We start from the raw sequence: 24,078 nt of genomic DNA, 5'->3' as shown, positions 1-24,078 counted from the left end.
TATATATATATATATATATATATATATATATATATATCTGTTACTGCACAAGAAAGTCTTGATATTGTTTCATTTACGAAATCAACATGAAAAACATCCTGTGAGTGTGACATACGTAAATCAAGCCTACAAAGGATGCAGAAAAAGTTAAAATTGAGTTTATTTAGACCTAAAGGAAGATCATCCTGATGTTTTGTTTAGTGAACTCTCTGAAGACAGGTTTGAACGTCATAAGTGACACAAATAATGCACAATGTCAACCAGTCGCAAAAATTACAACGTGTTCATAATTCTTGTGTTCGCTTCGTCTGCGATGTCCGTTGCGCTGACCGCATTACCCCATCCTTCCAAATTCTAAACTGACTACGGCTTAATGAACGTATAAATTTTCATTCTCTTGTTCTCCTTTTCCAATCATACACAATCTTGCTCTCATGCTTGTGGAATACCCTACCCAGTGACATCAGAGACTGTAGCGTTCAAAAGCAAGCTTATTAAGCATTTTCTTACTGCGTAGAGTAGGTTTAATTTTTACTTAATCAATAAAAGAAATGCTTCTCTCTTCTTAACTTTTACAATAAACTGTCTAGCTTTTATTAATCAGTTAATCTTTTAATATTAATTGTAATTATGATTGTAATTGTATTCTTAATATTGTAGTTGTAATCCCCTGATAGAGGGGAAGAGAAGGCCTGATGGCCTTATCTTTACCAGGTTAAATAAATAATAAATAAATAAGGAAGGCATCACTCATGAGGCAACTAAGCTAGGAGATAAGATAGGTTGGACACCCTTCCTCCTCCATGGTATACATCACTGACTAGTAACATATTACACTAATCAGACTTAAGATGTATACAAACAAATTGTTCTTCCTCTGAAATTTGTAAAGTGATAATAGATGTACAGTGGGGGACATAATTTTTGAGCGGGCGAAAATGTTTCAAGATTTGTAGCACGGTTCATAAGAGGCTGCAGTTTTAATTCATCCTCAGCATAGATATGTAATATTTAAACAGAAAAGCGCAGTGAATATCTCGTCATCATATGAACAAAAGCTTCTGACTTAGAAAATACTTGAGCCGTTCAACTATTATGTCTCCCACTGTACGGGCTATTCCATTTCAAATCGACCGAAATATAGAGAAAATTGACCTTGCAATTTTTAAATACAATGAAACTTTTTCTGTCCGTAGACAACTGTGATATAATGCTTTGTGCAAAGTCTGAGGCATCAGAACTTAATAGTGTTTAAATTAAAAATACTTAAATTTATCGTATTTTCATAAAATTAGCAACTTTAAACTGTTGTGGCTCCGAAACCCTTTCACCCAATGATCAAAATCATGGTTTATTTTGATGCTGAGAAGTTAAAGTTTATATTGACACGTAAACAGTTTTTATTACTTTTTATGGAAATGGAGAAATTTAGATTTTTCTTCATTAAGAAGCCTTTGGCCACGAAAAAATATTTTTAAAATATATGGTTAGATTCCGCATTGAAAATACAAATAAACACACATTTTTTACTGGTGGTACGTTGATAAGAAAGTATTGAAAATATCAAATAAAGAAATAAATAGTACACGCGTGAACTAACCAGCTGACTGTGAGACGGGAGGTAGTCGAGACAAGCAAGGCCAGGAGACAAACGCGTGATGTGTCGTCTAGCAGTCATGGCTGGGCTAGCTTTATCACAAGTTTTCATAAACACAGGAGTAAAATGACGCCCAATGCTCGCTAATCTTCAGCTCTCTGCCAGTTCATGCGGTCTTGGTGCGTTACTGCGCCATTCAAGTCTAGGTGTGTGAAAATAATTTATTTAATACCCTCGAAACTTATTGCCGAGCCACTAAGCAAACAATGCCGAATCCCTCTTAATAATGCAAAGTTTTTTCTCAATTTTTTTTACATTTTTACAAATGGCCAAAAAGCCTAAAAGCAAGTAAAATCAGATTATCTGTCTCTCTGTGTACAATAAAAAGTAAGGATTACTTCTTAACATTCGCTACCTGCTAGCATCAGGGACTGTCGAAATAAAATTGAATTCAAACGAAAACTTACTAGGCACTTGGTCAGTAATTGATTACTTGTAAATAGTTTCTTTAATCTATGACAAAATATTTCAATATTCAGTAATTTCATCACTATACAATTTTGTTATTCTAGATTTAATTTGTAATTCAGTAAATATAAAATATTCTTTGTTTCTCTATGATAAATTATCTAGCTTTAATTATTCAGGTAATCTTTTCGTATTTTGATTTTATTGTAATTGTAAATTTAATACTAACTGTAATATTATTTGTAATTGTAATTGTAAATTTAATACTAATTGTAAATTTATTGTTGATATTGTAGTTGGAATCTCCTGGTAGAGGGGCAGAGAAGGCCTGACGGCCTTATCTCTACCAGGTTAAATAAATAAATACTACTAAATACTACTAATACATAACCTACCAAATGTCAGCTTCAAAATAAGCTCTCGTTCAATGTTCTGCAGTAAATGGTTCCAGAGTTCTGAGCGCTGAAAGAGGCTTGTTTTTATAAAATACGCTAAATTTGTCGCTCAATAATACGAAAACCGTGTGACTTTCGATAGTATATTTTTGAAAATGCACTCCCCTCAGCACCTTGTATAAGTAGGGAAAAAATTAGAGTATAAAGAAAATGTGAGGTTTTTTACTGATCGATTTCATATGGAATAGCCCGTACGTATCATCCAGAATCTCAATCAGAGGTAATCATCCTGATAAGGGTACAGAATTCTGCAAGTGGCACATAATATGGACTGAAAAAAGCTCTTTTAAGTTAATGGAAGAGTGAACAGGTACAACTGTGTGTACTGGGATTCTGTGAACCCACATTTGGTGATGAAGACAGAATTAAATATGCTCCTTGTGTGGCTGCTTTTAGTGGTAATTTTTGCCTTTGGACTTATCCGACCTATTTTTTTTTAGCTGGACTGTTAACTGTGAAAATTATCTCAAAATGCTTCCTGAAGCTTTGCTAGAATTGAAAAACAGTCCATTCTTTGAACATCTGGAGAAGTTAATATGGAAACAAGATACGTGCTCACTATGGACTGACTGAGAAAATTTTTGAATGAAATTTTTGATGAATGAATTGGCAGATGTGGTACTATTGGCATGAATTTGTTTACCATTTCTTACCCCGATAGACTTTACAGTGTGGGGATGATAAAAGTTGTTGTTGTTTTTTTCTAATGCCAGGGGTTAGACAATAAAGTCATTTGATCTCTTGCACTCCAATACTTTTCAAAGATATTATCATGGCTAGCCACTGAAGCACAGATTTTGAGGTGTTCCGAATCCATTTCTTGGTTTGAGTTGCACAATGGGCAGTTAGGGGACTGATATATTCCAATTCTATGCAGGTGGATGATGAAAGTAAAAGTGAAAATTCGTAATACGGAATATTTAAAGGAACATACTCAGTTTGATTCGAAAACCTTCTCTTGCAGAACATTTGTGGCACGATTGGTATATTTGGCATGAACTTGTTTGCTATTTCTTACCCTGTCTCTATATTAAATTGATTCATCTTTACATTGAAAAGGAAGCAGGGCAATTTGAACATCTGCTTACAATAATACTGCATTATTAACATCTGACATAGTTGATTCCCGATTTACCACGCAAATCGTCTGTAGCTGCATTTAGATTGGCAACAGGCCATGACTGTTTGGCCAAGCATCTGCATAGAATTGGAATATATCAGTCTCCTAACTGTCCATTGTGCAACTCAAACCAAGAAATGGATTCGGAACACCTCAAAATCTGTGCGTCAGTGGCTAACCATGACAATAACTTTGAAAAATATTGGAGTGCAAGAGGTCAAATGACTTTATTGTCAAATTTCTGCCATTAGAAAACAACAACATCTGACTTATGGGCCATCCATTACTAGTAGACAAACATTTTTTCTATGTTTAATACTGCTCTTGTTAACTGGTAATGTTGTTATGTGAAACTACAAGAATTGCTAAATTTTTGTATTGTTTAATTATGTTGTTATAAGGATACAACTTTTTAAACAGTAAAACTTTAAGGAAGAAAAAGCAATCGTCTTAAAATGTCTATGTATTATGTATTACGAAAGTTAAACTAATATATTCATTTCTCCAGTTTCTTTAAAACTAAAATTTTAATGAAATATCTTGAAATATATAAGTAGGGGGGAGGCTTGGAATTTTATTATTCTAATAGTATTTTATGTATTAATATTAATATTTTATGAATTCATCCTTTTATCTGTGTTTTGTTCTGTTGCAGTATACCAGACCTCGGTTGGCTTGTTTGGAACTTATTTATCAGAGCATTCAAAGATTATTGCTCTTTCAGAAGTCAGTTCAACACAGGGATTGAGGTTTCAGTACACACAATGCTGATTGAATCTGGCTCCTACTGGCTATATTATCAAGAGAATGTTTATAAGCTCATATTCGATCTGGATATAGAAGAGTAAGTGACTGTAATAATGCTAGTAATAGAGGGTATTCCATGTTTTATCGTGACTTTAGGAATGCTAATAATAGGGGTTATTCCATATTTTAACGTGACTGTAGTAATGTTAGTAATAAGGGGTATTCCATATTTTAATGTGACTAGTAATGCTAGTAATAGGGGGTATTCCATATTTTAATGTGACTAGTAATGCTAGTAATAGAGGGTATTCCATTTTTAACGTGACTAGTAATGTTAGTAATAGTGGTATTCCATATTTTAATATGACTGTAGTAATGCTAATAATGGGTATTCCATATTTTAAGGTGACTAGTAATGTAATTAGGAGTATTCCATATTTTAATGTAACTATTAATGCTAGTAATAAGGGGGTATTCCATATTTTACCGTGACTAGGAATACTAATAATAGGGGTATTCCGTATTTTATCGTGACTAGTAATAGGGGTATTCCATATTTTAACGTGACTAGTAATGCTAGTAATAGGGGGTATTTCATATTTTAATGTGACTAGTAATGCTAGTAATAGAGGGTATTTCATATTTTAACGTGACTAGTAATGTTAGTAATAGTGGTATTCCATATTTTAATATGACTGTAGTAATGCTAATAATGGGTATTCCATATTTTAAGGTGACTAGTAATGTAATTAGGGGTATTCCATATTTTATTGTAACTATTAATGCTAGTAATAGGGGGTATTCCATATTTTAATATGACTAGTAATGCTAGTAATAGGGGGGTATTCCATATTTTACCGTGACTAGGAATACTAATAATAGGGGTATTCCGCATTTTATCGTGACTAGTAATAGGGGTATTCCATATTTTAACGTGACTAGTAATAGGGGATATTCCATATTTTAATGTGACTAGTAATGCTAGTAATAGAGGGTATTTCATATTTTAACGTGACTAGTAATGTTAGTAATAGTGGTATTCCATATTTTAATATGACTGTAGTAATGCTAATAATGGGTATTCCATATTTTAAGGTGGCTAGTAATGTAATTAGGGGTATTCCATATTTTATTGTAACTATTAATGCTAGTAATAGGGGGTATTCCATATTTTAATATGACTAGTAATGCTAGTAATAGGGGGGTATTCCATATTTTACCGTGACTAGGAATACTAATAATAGGGGTATTCCGCATTTTATCGTGACTAGTAATAGGGGTATTCCATATTTTAACGTGACTAGTAATAGGGGATATTCCATATTTTAATGTGACTAGTAATGCTAGTAATAGGGGATATGCTATATTTTAACAAACAATCGCATTTGCAGTCTATAAGATGCAATTCTTTCCTCCAAAATATCTTAAGAAATAAAAATTGAGTGCCTCTTGTATACTGCAAGCTGAAATCTTTGGTGAAATTCTGATTGGCCAAAGTCTGCCAGTCTGTGTTTGTATAAGCACTATGGCGATCATGCTGTGTACGATTAGATGTACCGAAATTATTTTTTCTTATAAAATTGTATAGTAAAACACCGTTATACTGCAAACATGGCCCCCATCATTAAGGATTTTATGTACATTATTGTATTCATTATATATTTATTTAATGCAGAGGTAATTGACAAATGTCATTAACCTTATAATGATGAAAAGCAAAAGAAACAGAGAATATACAAAGACAATTGCAAGCATACAAATTAAAAGTAAATATTTTAGAAATTCATCATTTTTCTCTGGTCTCCCGGTATATACATTATATATTTCTGAGTGCACACAATCTAGATTTGTTTTCCAACTCTAAGTTACTATTCTTTGTATTTTATACGTGCTGAATGGAATTTAAATCTCATTATTTGTTACAGTAATATATTACAGTTGTGTGTAGGCTTAAAACTTGGCTTTTTGTTTTCTTAACCTCTTCATTGGGCCTGACACCATGTTTCATTACCTGTTTGCTTACTGCAAATGGGCCTGCTGCACAGATGCATCAGTGAAAGAAGCATTATTCTAGTATTACACACTGCTTTAAAGAAATATTCACAAGTTCGACATACCAAAAAAAGCTATTTTTTGACGTGTAACATATGTATTCGACCAACCCTAATAAAAAAATGAAGGGATATTGTGGAACGGAAATTCGACTTTGGCTACCATAGAAATGCTTACGTCATATCCGATAAACTCGAGTCCTTATATATGCATAGCCTACTTGAAAGAATTTATTTTGTTCCTTGAGGGAGGGGGGGAGTTTTTACGATATATTAAAAAAAATAATGTTATTCAGTTGTGCTTTGACATGGATTAGAAATGCATGCTTGCACAATACATGCATAACTATTAGACAGCTAATACAAAGTTGGCATTACTCACATACAGATGTATAAGTAACAGCAACAATATTTACGAGATATGTCATGTGCTTATATATAGTATACCAGTTCATTGTTAATTTATGACCTATAGCTCAAACAGTTCTTTACTTGACTCTTACTGGTACAGTCATTCTGTTTTAATGCATCATTATTATCATCATCATCTATTGTACTGTTATTGCAAGTTATCTTGAACCTTACATCCCCTAAGTCTGTCTTTCGAACTGCTCGGTACGGCATGTACTCATCAACGTAACGACACGGCAAGGATGCCCCTCCCTCGGGTAACGTGACTCTTTTCAGAAAACGTTGGTTCTTACACTTTACGGCTCTCTATTGTAAAAGAACTTGGTTCAATACAGACAACATCTCACGACACTCTGCTTTTGAGAGAGAACATAGTTTCGTAGCAGGTTTTAATTAACCTGTAATGAGTAAGTATTTAAATATAATCGTGTGTACATTCCTCCTCTCTCATCCGAGCTGGGGACCGGCAATGGCGGAGTTACTACAGCTATTTCTATACACTATATAGGCCTACATGACTTACACCTACAGCTGATATGTACAAATTTTTATAACAATATTTTACAGGCTAATTATTTGAATTTACATTAATTTACAATTATACACAATTCATATCCCTATCATTGCTGCCATCATTGTCATCGCCTTCATCGCTTGATCCAAAATTAATTATTATTTCGTCAATGACATCATCCATTCGGAATTATCTTCTTAAATGTAGGTACTACTTTCTGAACAAGATAGAATTCTTCGATTGTATCCCGAATGTTGATCGAAGTCGTCCACTTCAACTTTACACAAGTCCTAATTCTGGAATGAAATAGTATGTTTTGCAGAACTATAACAAAATAATAACTTAAAACAGTAATTCATTGTCGCTCACAGTACACACACTATTGTACATAACTATTACAACAATAATTTCTAAACATTACATACCTATTCTTTCCCAGAGTAGTGTGAGGTCCATTCGGTTGTAATTCAATATTTTTCTTAATTCTCTTCACCGAACTAATACCTTTGCCAGAGTATTAAGCAGCTCTCTTATATTCCATATCAAGAAGTTCCAGCAAACATTTTTGTTTAATTTTTCCTCCTCGCAACACTTTCTCTTTCTCCGCTGCATTACTTTTTCTCTGCGGTGGTGCGATTTCACCATACTTACTACCCTGTGGTTGCTGCTCCATGTTAACAATACTGGTACGCAGTGAAGGAAATAGTCCTATATTTCTTGACAAGAGATTATGATTCGGAGCATGCGCAAACAACTCAGTTGGCTCCACCCACGTTACGCACTTTCTTCCCTCTGCCCCTCTGTCCCTGCTCAGAAAGTTCAAGATAACTTGCAATAACAGTACTTAGCACTTACTTAACACGAAGTAACACTGAAATAAATTTCTCTTTACAACATTTTATGACAAAATGAATAATTTTTTATGTCAAAATCTTGCATTTTTATTTACCATGTAGTAATGTCCCTAGGAATTAGTTTTTGAAAGATTTCCTTCTCGTTTCAGACTGACATTGAGGCGAGAAGTATGGACATATGATTTGTTGGAAGCAGTGAAGACCTGCCTTGAATCCAATGATACAACATCAAGAGTTATAACCACAAAATATCTTACAATCTGTTCTAGTATCCTTCAATTTTTACATTTCCGTAGGAAGTGTAAGAAAATTATTGTGATGTTTAAAAAAGTGTTAGTACATTAATTGAACTGTGTATGTCCATCATCTCTGATTTTGGAAGAACAGTATTTTTGTCACTTGTACCTGTCTGTCCTCTGCCTAGGACTCGTGTTACAGAATACGCGCTGGTTCGAGTCCTCATGAGGGAAGAAATTTTCTCATGAAATTTCAGCCAGTGTATGGGACCGATGCCCACTCAGCATCGTGATGCACTTGAGGAGCTACGATCGGTAGCGAAATCCAGTTATGAAAGCCAGCTATAATGGCTGGGAGGATCATCATGCTAACCACACAATACCTTCATTTTGGTTGGATGATCGTCCACCTCTGCTTAGGCATGTGGACGTGAGACCAGCAGCTGGTGGTTGGTCATGGTCCTTCATGGGCTGTCCTGCCTCAGATTATTATTATTACGTGTCGGTCCAACTTCATAGATCTTTTCTTCCCAGGACATAACAGTTAATGTAGGATCAAAAAATTAATCTTTACGCAGATTTTTGAAGTCAATTTATCTAGGAAGTAAAGATCATGGTATCTCCTTTACACGTCATGAAGGCACTTCGGTGGGGGGGGGGGGCGGGAAGCATGGAGGTAGAACTCTGTTTTCTTGACTTCAGCACTAGAATGATGTGGTATAGTTGACATTACAGTCCAATCAGCTTTTACCACCAAGAAAGATCCAGTACTCAACTTGATAGGAGTCTGGAAGTTTAAGCAATAAGGAAATCCCATCACATTCTGGGATTGCACCCAGGACTTTCCAGTCCATAGGCAGTTGCTGTAATCTAGAAAGTATACAGTGCTGGACAGTATTTGAAATATACAGGGTGTTTCAAAAATACGGGGCATAATTTCAGGTATGTATTTCCCACATGTAGACAATCAAAATAGTTCATTACAACATGTGTCCAGAAATGCTTCATTTCCGAGTTATGGCCTTCACAATATTGAAATTCACTGGAACGATTTTCTTTCCGCAGGTCGTTGTCATTACAGAAGATGTTCAAAATTTCCACCTCCTGCTTGAATACAGGCCTCACATCGATGTCTCATTGACCTGTGAACACGATCCCAAACTCCAGGAGTATTGCGTATGTCCTCAGAACATGCCACAATTCGATTCCGAAGGGATTCCAAATCAGGCACCGGAGACGAATAAGCCAATGATTTTAAATGGCCCCACAAGTAGAAATCGAGAGGGTTCAGATCAGGTGAGCGTGGAGGCCAAGCAATTGGGCCACCTCTACCTATCCATTGATCAGGAAACCTTCGATCCAAGTACCGGCAAGCCGTACGACTGAAGTGTGCAGGAGCGCCATCATGCAAGAATGAATGTGTTGACGATTGATCAGTGGAGTGTCTTCTAAAACATGAGGTATGGTTCCGGTGAATTTCAATGTTGTGAAGGCCATTACTCGAAAATAAAGCATTTCCGGACACATGTTGTAATGAACTATTTTGATTGTCTACATGTGGGAAATACATACCTGAAATTATGCCCCGTATTTTTGAAACATCCTGTATATATATATATATATATATATATATATATATATATATATATATATATAAAATACATTTGTGTTTTGTAATTTGAAAGGATTTTCGGAAGTATTTCATATCTCTTTTGCAGGCTTTATACATTCACCAGCAAGGGAATCTTTATCTGATTTGAAACTAAATATTCATATTTTTTATGTATCTTATCGAATATTTGAAATACAGATGTATCTTTGTGAATTTTTTAAAAGTATATTGTATTTCTATTTAAATTACTGGGATGTCAGTATTTTGCCCACCTCTGGAAGTATCATCATTCACCTACAGTCCACACCTGTGGAGTAACGGTCAGCATGTCTGGCTGCGAAACCAGGTGGCCCGGGTTCGAATTCCAGTCGGGGCAAGTTACCTGGTTGAGGTTTTTTCCGGGGTTTTCCCTCAACCCAATATGAGCAAATGCTGAGTAGCTTTCGGTGCTGGACCCCAGACTCATTTCACCAGCATTATCACCTTCATATCATTCAGATGCTAAATAACCTAGATGTTGATACAGCGTCGTAAAATAACCCAATAAAATAAAAAAGAAGAAAAGAAAAAAGAAAATTCATCTACATGAAGCCAGTTATGTAGACCAATTTACCGACAGAATTGTTGCCCAAAGCATCACATCTTCGAAGCTTTCATGCAAAAATGATATGAAACATCTATTTGTACAAAACATGTGGTAACTGTTTTTTTTTTTTTTTTTTAACATACTGTCTGAATAATATGAGCCTTATGTTCTCAAAAATTATAGTTTTTAGCAATAACTATTGAATTCTAAAATATACCTTAAATTTATATAGAGGATTCATTGTGAGCAATACACAGTATTGTTAGGGGGGTTACGTGCTGTTGCTCAAACAATTTCTTATGAGGTTAGATTGGCTTTAATTCTTCTATCTTTTGTAGGAAGTGTAAGAAAATTATTGTGATGTTTAAAAAAGTGTTTGTACATTAATTGAAATGTATATGTCCATCATCTCTGATTTTGGAAGATGTAAATATGAACTTATTTATTTGGTGATTTCTTTAACACTTTCAATCAGAAACAGAATACTTAACAAGACAGAATAAAATTCTTGCCTTACATCAGTTGAAGAGTTTGTACCGCTTTCCTGTGCTGTGTCCTGTGAGTTTCATTTTTACTGTTACTCCCAGGAATATAGAAGATACCACTGACAGTAAGTTCAACTGTGAAGTAATTTTATTTTTTGTACTCTAGCATTATAAACAGTCTTTATCAACAGTGAAAATTGTGTCCTTAATATTCCACATCATACCACGCCGCAAAATATTACCATGACAATTAAAACATCATTACTTCTATTATGATGGCATAAAATTAATATTATGAAAGGATTTGTCATGCAATTGAGGCTCCATTGAGATTGGTAACCAAAACAGAAAAGATACTTAGGTAAAATCCAAGAACATCCTTCACGAGAAATTGCCATCCAATAAGATTACAATTTGTGGAAAAATCTGCGGAAATATTAAGAAAAGAAAATGATAATATAGAAACCTCAATTAAAACTTCTTAGACACGAAAGTTGTTAATTTTGTGTAAATCGCGGGTGCTTGTGTAAAGGGGGTTAAGTCAAATTGCAAGGTTTGTAAACTTCTCTCCTTTGGTACTGAACAAACCCCTTTTGTCACAAAATATGGAGGACTATAACTGCATCATAGATGGAAGAATGACTTAACCCCTTTAACACAAGAGAAAAGTGATTGTGGATAGTTCAAATCTGTACTTATTCCAGTTTAGCCAAATCAACTTAACCCCCTTTACATGAGCACCCGCGAAATGTGCCCTCCTATAACGGATAGTTCCTCTAACACAACTGTATACAAAACAAATATGTAGTCTGTAACTACTATATAAAGTTTCACGAAAATCTGTTTGTTAGATAGGAGATAAGTTACTAATTTTGTCTAAATGCATCCCTCTTTAAGGGGCTGTTTCTTTTAGACAAACGTAATCAGTGTTTTTATACAAAACAAATGTACTACTTGTAACTACTCTTAGAAAGTTTCATGGAAATCTGTTAGATGGGGGGAAAGTTATTAATTTTGTCTAAATATACCCCATAAGGGGTAGTTGCCTTCATAGTATACAAATATAATCCGGCCCCGGAACAATTTTTCCCTTGAAATTATTCAAATCTGCTTTACAGGGAGCCTTACCTGAAAGACTAGATTTGCATAATATATACGTTACTGTGTACGTTAACAGAAAGCCACAATTCCAAGTCACACAAAGTTTGTGTGCACTCGATGTGGATCTCTGGCGTTTCATCAGCCCACGCGAGTTGTGTGGATATAAAGGGAAAAGTTGAGACGGTGTCGGGTGGAGTTCCCGGGTAGCTCAGTTGGAAAGAGCGCTGGTACGTTCAACAAGAGGTCCCGGGATCGATACCCGGCCCCGGAACAATTTTTCCCTTGAAATTATTCAAATCTGCTTTACAGGGAGCCTTACCTGAAAGACTAGATTTGCATAATATATACGTCACTGTGTACGTTAACAGAAAACCACAATTCCAAGTCACACAGAGATTGTGTGCACTCGATGTGGATCTCTGGCATTTCGTCAGCCCACGCGAGTTGTGTGGATATAAAGGGAAAAGTTGAGACGGTGTCAGGTGGAGTTCCCGGGTAGCTCAGTTGCTGGTACGTTCTACCAGAGGTCCCGGGATCGATACCCGGCCCCGGAACAATTTTTCCCTTGAAATTATTCAAATCTGCTTTACAGGGAGCCTTACCTGAAAGACTAGATTTGCATAATATATACGTCACTGTGTACGTTAACAGAAAACCACAATTCCAAGTCACACAGAGTTTGTGTGCACTCGATGTGGGTCTCTGGCATTTCGTCAGCCCATGCAAGTTGTGTGGATATAAAGGGAAAAGTTGAGACGGTGTCGGGTGGAGTTCCCGGGTAGCTCAATTGGAAAGAGCGCTGGTACATTCAACCAGAGGTCCCGGGATTGATACCCGGCCCCGGAACAATTTTTCCCTTGAAATTATTCAAATCTGCTTTACAGGGAGCCTTATCTGAAAGACTAGATTTGCATAATATAATCATAGTTTGTAAACAAAAACATGCTACCTGTAACTACAATGTAAAGTTTCATAAAAATTTTTTGGTAGCTGAAAAGTTATTAGTTTGTCCCAGTAAATTTGCGTTTTGGAGCACTGTGTGTTGTCTAGAAAATAATTTTTACTCGTACTTTTAAAATATATACCACAGTCAAGCAAATCTGAAACCAAACTATGATATTGTCATCTGTTTTCTTAATCAATCACTCAATCTTCTTAATGTATCCAGCTGTTTGCTGACAACATAAAGTCCCCTGTAGTGTTTTTAGTTTTTGTTTTTCATGAGAAATGAGGGGTATTTTGATCAGTGTTCATTATAGATGCCTGTTGCTAGTAGCCAGAATAGCTGTTTTCTTAAGGGGCATTAGCAATGAAACTTTAAGATGTAGAAGAAGTCAAAATTTTACAAGATTACAATTACAATTTTTACAATTTTAATTTTTTGGTGAGATGTAGTGAGATGTGCAAACCGTTACTCCACAGATATGGACAGGAGAACTGTTTCCTTAGTCAAAGTTTCTCTTTTTATTCTCCCCTTAACAAAACCCAATATGAGCAAATGCTAAGTAACTATCGGTGCTGAACCCTGGACTCATTTCATTCAGATGCTAAATAACCTGAGATGTTAATACAGCGTCATAAAATAACCCACTAAAAAACAGTTCCCAGCGAAGAAAGAAAGCAATTTTGTTGTGAAGATCGTAAAATATGCTCTGAACTTGACTCGTCTATTTGTACAATCTCCTTCGGAACTACAGTGTATGTCATAAACATAGGGAATTGGAGTGACAGATTGTATAAAGAAAACTGCTTTGAAACCTGTTTTTTCTTACATGCTTATCAATAGAAGATTAAGTGGGCGGAAATGTCCACAGCGGCATGCAGCTTTCTGGCTAATTGGGCAATTGCTCAGAGGCAGTTGGACAGAACAGTTTTCCTTGTACACATCTTAATATGCCATCCTCAGGTATAATACTGAGGTTTAGAAAGAGTAATTTTTATCTGCTTCAGCGGTGCGTAAACAGACATTTTTATGCTCTTCTGTCCATTAGTTCTGCAGTCTTTCAATTAGTGTTACTGTCATTGTTTTGTTTATTTGTGCAGGGGATGATCAACAGCAGCTGCAGCAGCACAGCTTGTTAAGCAACATGAGTCGCTGTGAAGATTTTGGGTTGAGACGCAGTCGTTCGTGTGGTTCGTTAACTAGTGTTCAGCAGGTTGATGCAAAGTGGCTTACTGGCTTAAAAGACAAACTCCTGAGTAGCAACACAAACAAAACACCGTCAAAGTGTGTGGTCCCAGAAGCCATTGCAAGCTCGACTTGTAATACGTCAAGTCCAGAATGTCATAGCACACAGGAACAATGTATAGCAAGTACACCTTCCAGAAGTGTTCCAATAAGGAAAAGAAAAGTTGATGCTTCTTGTAGTACTGAAGATGATAGTCCTCCGCGAAAGAAACCTCTAATACAGTCAGACCAACCCTCTGAAGATGCTTCTGAGAGATTATCTTGCAAACACAATCCTATTTCATCTGATGGACAGATTGTAATCAAATGTTCGTGTGGGAAAAGTCACTGCTTAAAGAAACAGTGTTCCCCACTGGAGGATAATGCAGACAATAAATCTACAATGCAGGCATCATTGAGTGATAGGGCACACAACTCGCCATTCAAGAAGGCTGATAATGATATCTTGAAAGACAGAACAAACCATCTAAAGAATTTTATAGGCGAATGCACAGAGAAATATCACTTGTGTAAGAATCACCAGATTGTGGCTCTCTTTGGGGTTGTGTGTACTGAGGAGTACTGCAAAGCACATGACGATGATGTTAATATAAAGAGTGAAATCTGTAAATTTGGTATGGTTCCTGGTCACAATAACAAGAAGCATGATATAAGTGACTTATTAATTGATGCCTGTAATGGCGAAGTTGACCTAGGTCTTATGTGTGAAGCAAGGAGATGCTGCAATATTTGTAAATGCACTATTCAGCCTGGTACTGCTAGTGATGTATCTCATGACTCAAAAAACATGGGTAGTCGTATGAATGCTACAGCACATGATTCGGAAGTCGTGTGTTCAACTCTACATACTGTTAAAAATGTAGCAACTTCGGAAATGAATGATATTGCTTTAGAAATCAGTAGTAATGCTCAAACAGTTCCTGCAATGGAATGTGAGGAACATTATTCACAAGCTGACAGTGTAACTTTTTCGAAGAACATGCCCGGATCTGAGGAATGTCGAACACGTGCAGAAGAAACAGCTGAGTTAGTGCAATTGTGCTCCAGTGATAATGTCATTGAAGCACAGCTCCTACCAAACAAGAACTGCACTTCTCTTTCTTCATCTTCAGGCAGTTCTGCTTCTGTATCATCATCAAGCACTTCTGTTGCTGCGTCAGCAAGCACTTGCGTTCCAGTTTCATCAAGCACCAATGTTCCTATGCCCTCAGGCACTTCTGTATCTGAGATCGTTGGCCCTTCGCCAGCTTGTTCTGAATCATCCACAAAAGTTAATAGACAAGCGACCTGTAACGAATCAGACAAAGTGGTGTATCCAAGACCCCTAGACTATTCTCAAGTGTTGACTAGGAGACAATTTGAAACACACGTCAAGAGTTGTGAAGGCAAACGTTATTTGGATGTAGCAGATATTCTCTCTTCTAGTCAAACAAAGATGGGCCCGGATTTGAGGACAAGGTCAATGAAAGGCACGAGTGTTAATGTTATTAAATTGCTGCAGGATATGATGAACTATCCAACTGTGGTACTGCAACGTATAGATGAAGTCCTCAACTTAAGTATCAATCCACCATCTCGTAAAAGATAGTTGTAGGTATATTGTGGCAATGTGCAAAATACTGGCAATTTCTTTACAAAGGCTACAGTTCAATGTTTCTAAGACAGCTTCTGTCTCTTATAATGGTCTGCAATCTACTTGTAAATTGTAAGATGCTTTAATTATTGAAGAAGGAAAAGTTGTGTATTTTATTAACATGTAACTCAGGAAATTACATCTTCCTGCTCATATGCATCGCTTGTATTTTTGTGTATGTTCCATAAAAACTGAGGACTGTTGACACTACTACTTTCTGTGCTAAATGGTGCAATAACTCTAAGAGACTAGCCTCTAAAAATCAAGCATCAGTTTATTCTAACTTGTCTTCAGTTAAGACACATTGGTGTGTCTTTTTTTTTTTCCTAACACATCTAGTCACACGAAATTTCGCCGGAGATTGTGCAAGTTTAATTTCTGTCACAATCTGAAAAATTTGGGAAATTTCTTCAGACTTATAGGCTATATGACAATTTCTCAACAGAGTTTGCTTGATGAGTTTTTCACAAAAATTCGTTGTGAAAAGCCAACTTGGAGACACTTATTCTCAAGTCCCCTGGCATTTGTAAAGAACTTTGCTATAAAAGCATAGTGATCATTCAAAGAAATATATATATAAGATATACCAGTTAAGTTTATCTGTATGTTTGCGATATGTAAAATAATAGGTTTTAATAATTTGTTTTAATTTGTGGAAATGTGATAAAAGGGAGGATTACTACTGTATTCCAAAAAAATCTTTATGTGCTCAATATAAAAAGGTTCAATGAACCATGTCATGCATCACTTGGTGAAATTGTTTTTTTTTTTTAATTGTAATGTTTTAATCGATGATTTTGCATTTATGGAGAACTTTTACTCCAAATCTTTTTATACAAGCACTAAAATATTTGAAGGGTACACGGGAAAAACGAACACTGTCACATTTCCATTAAAGGTGAGATAGTGATCTATTTCAGTATATTACTGCAAAATTTATTGATGTTTCTACTTGAAATGAAGGTTTTAATTCTCCTTTACCACTTATGATAAAAATAACACTAAAGTTTGTATTAATACAGTGAATTAGATAATGACATCACCCTTAACAGCATTGTGACATTGTTTGTTTTTCCCGTGTACCCTTCATTTTTTCTAGTAGTAAAATATTAGAATGTGTTACTAAATATAATACAGTTTTAATATGTATATATCCAGTGCTTTTCTTCTGGGGGCATGCAATGGTATGCGGTGCTGGTATCTTTTTTTATATATATAAAAGTCTGAAAGAAGTTGTTGGAAAAGTGTTTGCTTGGATGTTGATTTGCTTGAATGTGCCAAGATTTTAGATTTCTGAGTATTGGCCATAAAATCATGGGAAGCATCTGACATTTGGTGAAGCTGAAATTAGAAAGCTAGCATACAAATTCTGCTTGAATGAAAGAGAAAAAGTTTGTGGTTTCCATTAATATCTTCAAGAAAATAAAGTTCTGGGCATACTACTTCCTCTAAAGCATACTTTGGACGCAATTTCAGTATTTTCCAATGAATTTGAAACGGATTTCTCTCAGATGAATCTTATAGTAACGTCATCTAGGTCATCTCTGCTTGCACAGACAACTTCTGCACTGATATTCATCAAGATAGTAGGATCTCCTCTTACTCGATTCAACCATAGCAAATACGTAGACTCAAGGCTGCTCAGAGGTCGTCATTCTGCAGTTGATTCCAAAAGCAAGAAGCGCTTTAGAGGCAAGAGTATATCAGAGGATATGTTAAAAGTGTGGAAGTTGCTGTAATAACTAGAGCCTGGATTTTATGTAATTACATATCCTGTTCCTATATATATGTATCTTTAAGAAAAGCTAAAATGTCTGCGATTCACACCAAAGGGATCATTATTCAGAAGTTTTGAGTTGCGTATTTCTACATATTTTGGTGCATAATAAATTTTGAAGGATATTGCGTATATTGAAAGAATACACATTTTTTCACCAATTTTCCCTCGACTTACACATCCGAAAATTGTTATAAAGCTTGTTTCTTCATCGCTACTACAAAAAAAAATAATAATATAGAAAATAATGTATTCTGTAAAAAAAATGGACAGCCCTTTGCTATGCTAACAGTTTGTAGGAAGAAATACCAGTGCGAAGGATGGGTCATGGACTCATTGTGTTGCTACCACAGTGAAGGACAGAGTGAAAATTACCCAGTGGGTATGACTGTTTGGCACAAACACCTCCAATCAGTTGCTCTGAAAGAAAACCGTAGTTCTTTCAGTTTTCTTGAGAAGCTATTCTGACATAAGGTGATACAGCTATAGGGGAACAACTTACAAAACTCCATTGGTCTGCGCATGCGTCAATCTTAAAGAGTGACACAATATACTATTCATCTCCTTCCTAATTGTCAGCCGATAGTAGCTCATACTGATAGCAGTGATGCATCAGATGACTTGTCAATCAGTAGCGACGATAGTTCAGATTAATGGAGGGAAACTCCAGCACAGCAGTAAGGTTTAGTAACCTCCTACAACGGAGTTTTGCCAGTTGTAGACCTATAGCATGTCTACTGCTAAAGCACCAGTCGCATTCAAGTTGAAAATTGGATTTCAGTTGATGATGTCTTTACTAGTGATGATAAAATCAAAGTGTGTGATAAACACATTGGGTGCTCCATGAAGTCACAATTAGAACAAATTTAAAAACTGAACTTCATGTGAGAAATAAAAACATGCTCTGTCGATAAAACAAATTCTTCTTACACAAGTGGTGCTGGAATCTTCTTCGTCTTCTACTAGTGAATTTAATAAAGATTTGTGCATTGCAAAGTTTGCTGCAACCATACCATAGTATAAACTTGGAGTGCCAAAGTTTCAAGCATTGCTATGCAAATACTGTAACTTCAATATTCTGGATGAATCGACACTCTGGAAAAATTATTTGAACTCCTGCTGCATTGACACAATGTGATTCCTACATATGGGTTGCTGTTGATGAGACCCAATGCCTTGGGTCATTTTATCGCAAATCTCGTCACAGGTAAATTGAATCCAAAGACTCCGTCCAAGCTTTATATAATTTACTACAAACCACTTAAACAGACTAATCTTGCTGCAGTGTCTCAATTTGTCAACAACGAACTTAAGGAGTTAGGGATTAACGAAGAAAAGATGCTGGTCCTCTACTCAGATGCTGCATCCTATATGCTAAAAGCTGCAGGTGCCCTGTCTGTTTATAGTGGGCGCCAGCGATTTCAGCAGATGGATTTTGTTAATGTGAACTCAAGATGCTGCAAGATTGTTGTTATCTCTGTCGGAGCTGGAATGGGTTAAGAGTAAACATGCACGCCCGAGTATTCTATTGGATTCTGGAGAGTCCCCTCCAAAAACTAAACAAATATTACACATACTGGGAGACGTACTGTAAAATCATTGCAAACGAAAGTTGCTTGCGGCACGCTACAAATTATCCACTCGGACTGTATTGTGGTCCATTTGTATGTTTCATAACAATGATAGCAACTCATTCATGAAGGACAATAAATAGCTCGTCAACTGGCACTGTCAGCAAGGTCATTCGTCAGAATCAGTTCCAACTGTACTCCAATATGGTTCACTTCATGTGTTTGGCACATGGACTACACCGGGTGGCTGAGACCATAAGAGAGATTTCCTGAAGTGAATGGTTTAATATCAGCAACAAAAAAAAAAGTTCTGGAGAGCTCCCTTTCGCATGCAGTACTACAAGAAACTGTTACTGGATGTGCCTTTACCTCCACAGCCTGTGATTACTAGATGGGGAATGTGGATAGAAGCTGTGAACTTCTTTGACGAACTTTTCAAAGCAGTGAAGTCTGTGGTGGAAGCATTTTCTCCTGAAAATGTATCATCTGTGTATGAGTCCATGAGTGCCTTTGAAGATTCGAAGGTAGCTTCATCGATAGCATACATCAAAAGTCACTTCAATTTCGTTTCGAACACCATTAAAGAGCTAGAGACTTCTGGACAGGCCCTCCATGAATCTATGTCTATGGTGGAAGATGCAACCAAAAAACTGAATGTTGTGCTGGGAAAATCAGTGAGTGTGTTTCAGTAAAATTTAATGATATATTGAAAAAGAACCCAGGATACACAACTTTTTCCACTGTATGCAAAATACTTGAAGGTGAGTTTGTGAAGTTCCCTGAGTATCATTCCTCATCTGAAATACGTGTCAGTTACTTCGTGTGAAGTTGAAAGGTTGTTTTCCATTTATAAGAACATTCTAAGACAGAAGGCAATTGATGACCCCAGAAAATATGGGAAAATATTTCATTATTGCATCTCCAAGCAATAAATAAATGAGGTTGAATCACATGTGCATCTGTAATTTTTTACAAAAATACATGTAATAAAGCTTAGATTTTAAGTTATATATTTGTTATTTATTACATATTTATCTACATATTTTGCCATTTTTAGCTATATATTTATGTACATATTTCTCATTTTCGTATTACATAAAATCTTGGTTCTAGTAATAACATCTTCATGGTGACTACCTGCACTTTTTTTTTTTTTTGTTTCTCCAGAAAAAAAGCACTGTATGTATCTAGCTACACATAAGCATTTCTCTTTCAGAGTGTAGGCCTAACTTTGAAGAAAATTAACACATATTATTTTAATATATTAAAAATTCTTAAGATTAATTACATTGTTATCGAATTTTAACAGGAAAACGTAATAAATTATGTAATTGTTTTGGTGGGATATTATGACTGCTTACAGAGTTTAAAATAGAAATTAACAGACAATTTTAATGGCATTACAATATAGTAAATGTGATGGCAGTAATGGAAACTTTACTGTGTATGGATAGTTTAAATAAGTAACAACACTCAGGAACAAAAAGACTGGATGCTTCTGTATGTGCTTTATATATATATATATATATATATATATATATATATAAAGGAAAGTACGTGTATGTCAGGAATTGTTCCTAATTGTTTTAAAATGAAAGAAAAATTAATTTAAAATTAAACATCATTACAATATGAGAACAACAAAGGAAAGTTGTGAAGTTTCATCCATGTTATTAATGCAGTACATCTTTATCATTACCATTAAAATCAAATAAATGTAGTGATGTTAGATGCTGGTAAATATAATGAAAATCCAATTAATTATATTGCTTTAAAATAAATATGTATTCTTATTGAAAATTTTTGCCAAGAACACTTTTAACTGTTTTGATTATAGATATATTTTTAAAGGATCTAGGCTTTGTAGAAGCAGTTCTGGAAATATCTGGGGAATTTCGCACTTTATAGAAGAAAAGAGGCATGAGAATAATACTTAAAAGTATATTCACCTTCTAAAACATTCGTCCTCCTAGTCAATATTAATAAATGGTAGGCTAGTTAAAAACCTGTTCCAACCTTAACTTGTGTCAGCATAGGTTTTGTAAAGATGATTGAATCAAAGAAATAATTGCAGCTGCCTGAAATAACTCTGGTCTAGTTTTACTGGTTTAATTGTGAGGGTATGTTTTCCCAGTTCGTTACGTTTTCTGTGGTTTTTCATTAAGTTTAGAAATTAAAGTTCTTTGCAGTTCGTTATGTTTTCTGTGGTTTTCCATTAAGTTTAGAAATTAAAGTTCTTTGCTCTCCCTGTAACATAGATTTTAGCAGCACATTTTGTAAAGTGCGCGTTTTTACTATTTATTGTTTTGTAAATTTCATTACATCTATTTTTCTTTTCGTAGTTGAGTGGATATTCATTCGTTCAACTTATATTTTCATTGCATTGATAGTCGTTTTTATGTAAATATTTGTTATAGTGATATTTAATATATATATATGTTTCTCTCTTTACAATAATTGATGGTACTGGTGATGATTGTGGTTATCAGCATCAAGGTTTGGACAATTCTAGTTTGTTCTGTATTTAAGATCTTAATGGCGTTGTCTTACGCCTAGTGATTACAATCCTTGCCTCTGATTCCAAGTGTTACTCATGTTTCTACACAAGTATCCTACACAGATTTCGAGGTTCGACACAATGAAACAAAATTATGAAAATTTAAATTTTGCAAGATTTTCAGACATGAAAACTTGAATAAAAATTACAAATTCAACCGATTCTTCTAATTCCTTCAAAAAGTATTAAATTTATGTTCCTGCACACATATCTATAAAAAGTTTCATGGTCCTATGCAGAGAAACAAATTTGTTAGTATTATATGAAATGGCAAAAATGTATGTTTGAGATGAAAAAAACATGGTCTGTATGAAACGTTAATAAAATCTATAAATTCCAACTGATCATGCTAATTCTTTCAGAAAGTATTAAATTCGTGTGCCTACACAGTTTTCTATCAAAGTTCAAGGGTTCAGTGAAGAGGAACAAAAATATTAATTCTATACTTCGTAATGATATAAAACAATCAAACTATAATAAAATGTATAAATCCTATCCGATACTACTAATTCTTTCAGAAAGTGTTAAATTCATGTGTCTACACAGTTTTCTATCAAAAGTTCCAGGGTTAGATGTAAACAAACAAAAATATTAATAGTACAGTTTTCTCTGGGGCCTAAATATTCAAACGCTAACAAGATCTGTAATTTTAATGTTTTGGGCCATGAATTTCCCAGACAAAAAAATCTAAAGAACATTTTACTTGAGGAGTAGGGATCTTATATTACACTAATTTCATTGTACATAAAGAAACAACATGGTTTCATGGTCTCATGCAGAGAAACAAATTTGTTAATATTATATGAAATGGCAAAAACATGGTCTGTATGAAACGTTAATAAAACCTATAAATTCTAACTAATTATGCTAATTCTTTCAGAAAGATTTAAATTCGTGTGCCTACACAGTTTTCTATCAAAAGTTAAAGGCTTCAATGAAGAGGAACAAAATTATTAATTCTATACTTTGTGATGATATAAAACAATCAAACTATAATCAGATCTATAAATTCTATCCGATACTACTAATTCTTTCAGAAAGTGTTAAATTGATGTATCTACACAGTTTTCTCGGGTGCCTAATATTCAAACGCTAACAGGATCTTTAATTTTAATGTTGTGGGTCATGAATTTTCTAGACAAAAAATCTAAAGAACATTTTACTTCAGGAGTAGGGATCTTATATTACACTAATTTCGTTGTACATAAAGAAACAACATTAAACCAATTAGTTTGTGGCACATAAATGAGATGACATTTGACCGATAAGTCAAGATTTTAGAAATTGTTATTGTCTAAATTTTCTTCTTTCAACTTCAGATGACTCCAGAGCTAATCCTTGATGGTGGTCTCTGATGTACAGGATGCAGCAGACACAGTGACCCATTTTAAATATTAAATTTCAGCATTAGACATTATAAGTACATTTTCTTACTGTACTCTGTTGAAAAATACGCTTCATTGCATTTCTTACAATTTGTAATTTTGTAAATTGCATCCTTGAGATTACAACTGTTATTGGCAATGCAATTTTTTGTATGAACTCTCATATTCTCCATAATTTCTGCAGGGTTTCTTGTGTCATTGCCTTAGTTTCGGTTTGAATGTTCTTCATTCTCTGGATGTTTGCTGGTCTGTTTGAATGAACTTAGGATGTAGACAACATTAAGATATATGGATCGTATGTGGAGACTGAGGAAGGAGGAAGATTGAAGGATGCTTGGTTTGCAGTGAAGGTCCTGTCTTTGAACAGAAAACTGTGAATGAAATGAAAAAGAAAGCTTCAAAAAAAAAATCACAGGCTGATAAATTGGAGGATCAAGATGGCCAGTTTATATCACCAAACCTGGAAACAATGCGGTGTAGAAACATAATCCTTAAGGTCATGGACGTTTTTGCTGCGTGAGCTGTTGTACTGAAACTACGACTCCATGTTGATATTCTTGCAGCTCAGTTTCATTCTTACAAACTGCTATAACATAGTCTCATATCGATCTGCTGTTACTGTGATTGTCACACTGACATCATTTAAAAAAAATAGGGAATACCCTGAGAACACATTCTACACCGTATAATTACTTTTTGGCTACGAAGTGGTCTTTCGTGAAAGTGACAA

At 35.0% G+C, this 24,078-nt stretch overlaps 1 protein-coding gene across 1 annotated transcript in view; it reads left to right on the top strand.

Moving 5' to 3' along the window:
- Positions 1-20,928, top strand: part of LOC138704527 (uncharacterized) — a 28,002-nt gene extending 7,074 nt beyond the window's left edge. The window contains exons 4-7 of the mRNA XM_069832505.1: positions 4,296-4,484; positions 8,367-8,485; positions 11,127-11,261; positions 14,281-20,928. Of these exons, the coding sequence (XP_069688606.1) occupies positions 4,405-4,484; positions 8,367-8,485; positions 11,127-11,261; positions 14,281-16,013 (2,067 nt within the window). The 5' untranslated portion in view covers positions 4,296-4,404 and the 3' untranslated portion in view covers positions 16,014-20,928. The remainder of the gene's footprint in view (positions 1-4,295; positions 4,485-8,366; positions 8,486-11,126; positions 11,262-14,280) is intronic.
- The last annotated feature ends 3,150 nt before the right edge of the window (positions 20,929-24,078 follow it).

This window comes from Periplaneta americana, chromosome 8 (genome assembly GCF_040183065.1).
Source record: "Periplaneta americana isolate PAMFEO1 chromosome 8, P.americana_PAMFEO1_priV1, whole genome shotgun sequence".
In the NCBI taxonomy this organism is placed as follows: Eukaryota; Metazoa; Arthropoda; class Insecta; order Blattodea; family Blattidae; genus Periplaneta; species Periplaneta americana.
The sequence above is the reverse complement of the archived record's forward strand: the minus strand, read 5'-3'. Positions and strand labels throughout refer to the sequence as shown.